The sequence below is a fragment of the Babylonia areolata genome, chromosome 21, assembly GCF_041734735.1.
Source record: "Babylonia areolata isolate BAREFJ2019XMU chromosome 21, ASM4173473v1, whole genome shotgun sequence".
NCBI classification, from domain to species: domain Eukaryota; kingdom Metazoa; phylum Mollusca; class Gastropoda; order Neogastropoda; family Buccinidae; genus Babylonia; species Babylonia areolata.
In genome coordinates, this window is record NC_134896.1 from 29782348 (window position 1) to 29787347 (window position 5000).

At 35.1% G+C, this 5000-nt stretch overlaps 1 protein-coding gene across 1 annotated transcript in view; it reads right to left on the reverse strand.

The window, feature by feature from the left end:
* The window catches only part of LOC143296599 (visual system homeobox 2-like), a 112259-nt gene that overhangs the window by 12080 nt on the left and 95179 nt on the right, over positions 1-5000 (reverse strand). The window contains exon 2 of the mRNA XM_076608626.1: positions 602-683. Within this exon, the coding sequence (XP_076464741.1) occupies positions 602-683 (82 nt within the window). The remainder of the gene's footprint in view (positions 1-601; positions 684-5000) is intronic.

The window sequence follows — 5000 nt, forward strand, 5'->3', positions numbered from 1 at the left end:
TAGCAGCTATGGTCCTTAACTTAACGTGAACCCTATGGTAGTTAGCAGCTATGGTCCTTAACTTAATGTGAACCCTATGGTAGTTAGCAGTTATGGTCCTTAACTTAACATGAGCCCTATGGTAGTTAGCAGCTATGGTCCTTAATTTAACTTGAACCCTATGCTAGTTAGCAGTTATGGTCCTTAACTTAAAATGAACCCTATGGTAGTTAGCAGCTATGGTCCTTATATTAACTTAACGTGAACCCTACGGTAGTTAGCAGTTATGGTCCTTATATTAACTTAACGTGAACCCTACGGTAGTTAGCAGCTATGGTCCTTATATTAACTTAACGTGAACCCTACGGTAGTTAGCAGTTATGGTCCTTGTATTAACTTAACGTGAACCCTACGGTAGTTAGCAGCTATGGTCCTTATATTAACTTAACGTGAACCCCACGGTAGTTAGCAGTTATGGTCCTTATATTAACTTAACGTGAACCCTACAGTAGTTAGCAGTTATGGTCCTTATATTAACTTAACGTGAACCCTACGGTAGTCAGCAGCTATGGTCCAAATAACAACGTAAAGTAAACCCTGTGGTAGTTTACTAGCAGCTAACCTGTGTCTGCGCCGCTTCTTCTGTTTGCGGCCAGTGGAAGCATCGTTGGATTTGTCAGGCTGCAGACAGGCTTGTGGCGGCACTGAAACGACACGAAACGATCATGTTGAAATGAAACTCAGTGGAATAGAATGTTACGATGTTATGAAACGAATTAGTTCAAATGAAATGAAATCGCTTTAAATGAAATTACATATGATAATAATGATAGTAACAATGATGATGCTGATGATGATAATGATGATGATGATATTAATAATAACAATAATATAACAACAACAACAACAATAATAATAACAAACACTATGTGAATTTATATACATCGCTTCTCTAAATAAGGTTATGTTTACTGTAATGAAACGAAGAGAAATGAAACTAAACTGGGTATTAACTGAATTCAAACGAAGGGAAAATGAAATAAAATGCAATGAAACGGAAAAAAATGAACTGAAAAAACAACAAAAACAACTGGAACTGAAAGACATCGAGGTAATAAAAACAACAACAAAAAACAAAAACAAAACAAAAACAAGCAAAACAACAAACAACAACAACAACAAAAACAAAACAAAACGAATGGAATAATAATGAATAGAAATGAAACAAAATGAAATAAAAATGAAATAAGAACCGGAACGAAAGGAAACGAAACAAAATACGACTACAAAAAGAGAAGAAAAAAAAAGAAGGAAAAAAGAAGAAGAAGAAGAAGAAGAAGAAGAAGAAGAAGAAGAAAGTGACACTGGAAAATCTGAAACGAGATGGAACGAAACGGAATGAAAAGGAATTTAATGAAATCAAATTGGTTTAAAAAAACACACACACTAAAAAAACAAAACAAACAAACAAACAAAACAAAACAAAACAAAAACAACAACAACAACAACAACAACAACAAAAAACAACAACAACAACAACAACAAAAAACAACACCACCAGAACACAAAAACAAACAAACAAACAAACAAAAAAACCCACAAAAAAGCTGAACCGAAACAAAAAGGAATACAAACAGAACCAAATGAACTGAGGAGAAATGAAATTAAATGATAACGATACCAAGATCATCAACAACAACAATAACAATGACGACTACGACGACGACAATGATGATAACAACAACAACAACAATAATAGTAATAATGATAAAAACAATAATAATGATGATGATGATGATGATGATGATGATAATAATGATGATAAAAATTAATAATAATAATAATAATAATGATAAATAACAACAATAATAATAATGATGATGATGATGATAATAATAATAATAATGATGATGATGATGATAATAATAATAATAATAATAATAATAATAATAATAAATCACTACTATCACGGTTGCCTCTCGGAAACGGAAAACTCCACCCAAACACAGAACGGTATTGAACCAACTGTAATTTAAAATAACACGATTATTATTACACAGAATCGGCCCGTGAAAGCGTGTCACTGCCGGCTCCGGTAAATTAATTAGTAAAAAAAAAAAAAAAAAAAAAAAAAAAAATCGCGATTAACGCTTTCCAAACCAACGACGCCGCTAGCGGACGTGTCATCACCTCGTTGTCACCTTCTGCCGCTTTAACCTGCTTTCTTCCGGGTCTGTTTTCTCCATTTGTACTGAGGCCCGTGTCAGTTCTTCTTCGTTATAGAGGCAGCCGTCAGACTGTTAAAACACCTATATTATCAGACTGGTTGATAATTTGCTTAATAATAATAACAACAGTAATAATAATAATAATAATAATAATGTAACCGCAGGTTTGCGTTGGGTTGGACGGGGTGGGGTGAGATGTGGATGAGGAGGAGGGCGATTGGTGGTGTGATGGGGTTGGGGGTAGGGGGCGGGGGGCGATGGGAAAAGGATAGATGGGGCCAGGGCGGAAGGAGAGAGAGACAGGTAGACAGAGAGAGAGAGAGAGACGGGGAGGGAGGGAGGGGTAAACACAGAGAGAGAGAGACAGAGAGAGAGAGAGAAAGAGACGGGGAGGGAGGGAGGGGTAAACAGAGAGAGAGAGAGAGAGAGAGAGACGGGGAGGGAGGGAGGGGTAAACAGAGAGAGAGAGAGACAGATTCAGATTCAGATTCAGATGGTTTATTCATTTTAGGCCTAGGCCCCTCATGAAGGGGAAAGTGAACAGACAATAATCATATCATTTAAGACATACAGATCAAAACAATGCAGCTATGGATATATCAGGAACATTAAGAAGTAAGAATTTCCCTGTATCTAAATGCTTTGTAGAAAAACAGAGACAAATTTCGCACAACATCATGGTCAGTACAAGACAACAATAGGACCAATTTGAAGAGACAAGGTTGTCGATAGTATCTGGGTCGAATAAAAGTTTCTCTGATTTCTTTCAGTACTTCACAACAAAGAACAAAATGAACTTCATCTTCTTTTGAACGTTTACACATAGGACAAATCAAATCAGATTCTTTCACTTTTTTGTATCTATACCTATGTACAGCCAAATCAGAAACACCCAGTCTAAACCTTGTTGTGATATACTTTATATGTTTATCAAGATTCAGAAGCAAATATGGTTTCACATCATGCGAGACACAAAATGTTCTATATATCTCAAACCTTTCACTAGTCGAGATGTGCTGATTCCATTCCTGCCATCTGCTATCTATTAGACGTTGTCGAAAAACATTTATAAAACCTACTTCACAGCCTACACCTTGATTCAGCCACACATGTCCAAAACCATGTTTAAACAGACAGAGGCGCACATTTGATGCCCAGTTGATTTTACCCCTACTATCCAGTTCGTATAACATTTGGTAAGCTTTGTATGGCAGTCTTGAATCTTCCATTTGTAATATTCTTAACCAATAGCGAATACAACTAACTGCAGAGTTAACAGATATTGGATATCGATTTGTTTCACCATATACTAAATCATTTGGTGTCCGCCTATCTACACCCAAAAATCGTTTAACAGCAAATAAATGAACGGACTCACAATGTACAACAGCCTTATCCAAACCCCATAATTGGGAACCATACTGCACAATTGGTTGCACTTGTGCATCGAACATTTTGATAAATAACTCAAACGAATTATTATTAAGAACATATAACTTTTGCATAATACGTAATAAAGCATTTTTGGCCCTACTGGCTAGATCTTTGCAAGCAACAACGAAACTAAGACGAGTAGAAAAAAGAATTCCCAAATATTTGTAAACATTCACCACAGGCATAATGGTACCGTTATAAACCCATCTTTCCCTTGCACCTAAATACCCACCCTTTCGAAAAACAATTATATTACTTTTGGACATGTTGACATTTAATTTAAGTGATACAGCTGCCCTGTGTAAATTGTTCAGTTGAGTTTGTAAACCAACAACAGTTTCTGAAAACAGAACCACATCATCAGCCAAAAGAAGAATGAACAGTTCAAATGGATCATTTAAGAATGTTGCTCCATGCCTTCCATTGTTAATAACCTCTAACGCTAGCTCATTTATAAAGACCGAAAATAATACTGGGCTACATGGGTCTCCTTGCCTTACACCTGCTGTACAGTTAATATAGTCCGTTAGTCTTGCTCCACATCTAACTCTTGCTTTAACATTATCATACATACTTTTAATACATTTATACAGTTTACCTTTGATACCATTTTTAAACAAAATAGGCCAAAGAAGATTTCTATTGATGGAATCAAACACTTTTTCAAAGTCGATAAACGCTACATAGAGTTTACGATTAAATGAAAACTGTTTCTGTATGAGTGCAAGTAATGTGAACATGTGATCTGTGGTAGAATATCCTCTTTTGAAGCCCGCTTGATGCTCACCAGTAATATTATTCTCCTCTATCCACTCTTGTAATCTGTTATTGATAATCAAACCAAATACTTTACTGCTTACATCACTGAGACAAATTCCTCTATAATTATTGGGATCGTGGATATTACCTTTTTTGAAAAGTGGCAAAATAACTGATTCAGTCCAATTTAAGGGAAACTCTCCATTTTCAAAAAGCCTATTGAACAATTTTAAGAAAAATTCCATTACTAGACTATTATCATTCTTTAATAACTCACTTATTATGCCATCAGGACCAGCTGCTTTTTTATTTTTAAGTTTTCTTAAGGCTAGTAATATTTCTTCTTTCGTTATATGACGGTTCATGTATTCATCATTTTCTTCGTCTTGTACATCTTCAATGAATCTACAATTTTCTACTTTTGTATCTAGTAAAGATTTAAAGTGACAAAACCATACTTCGATATCTATATTACTTTTAGACTGTTTGTTTTTAAATGAAACTTTACGTACTGTATCCCAAAACTCTTTTTGGTTTCTTACCGAATTAACTAGATTATTCAGCATTTCACCATTAAATTGTTTTCTTTTTCTCTTCACT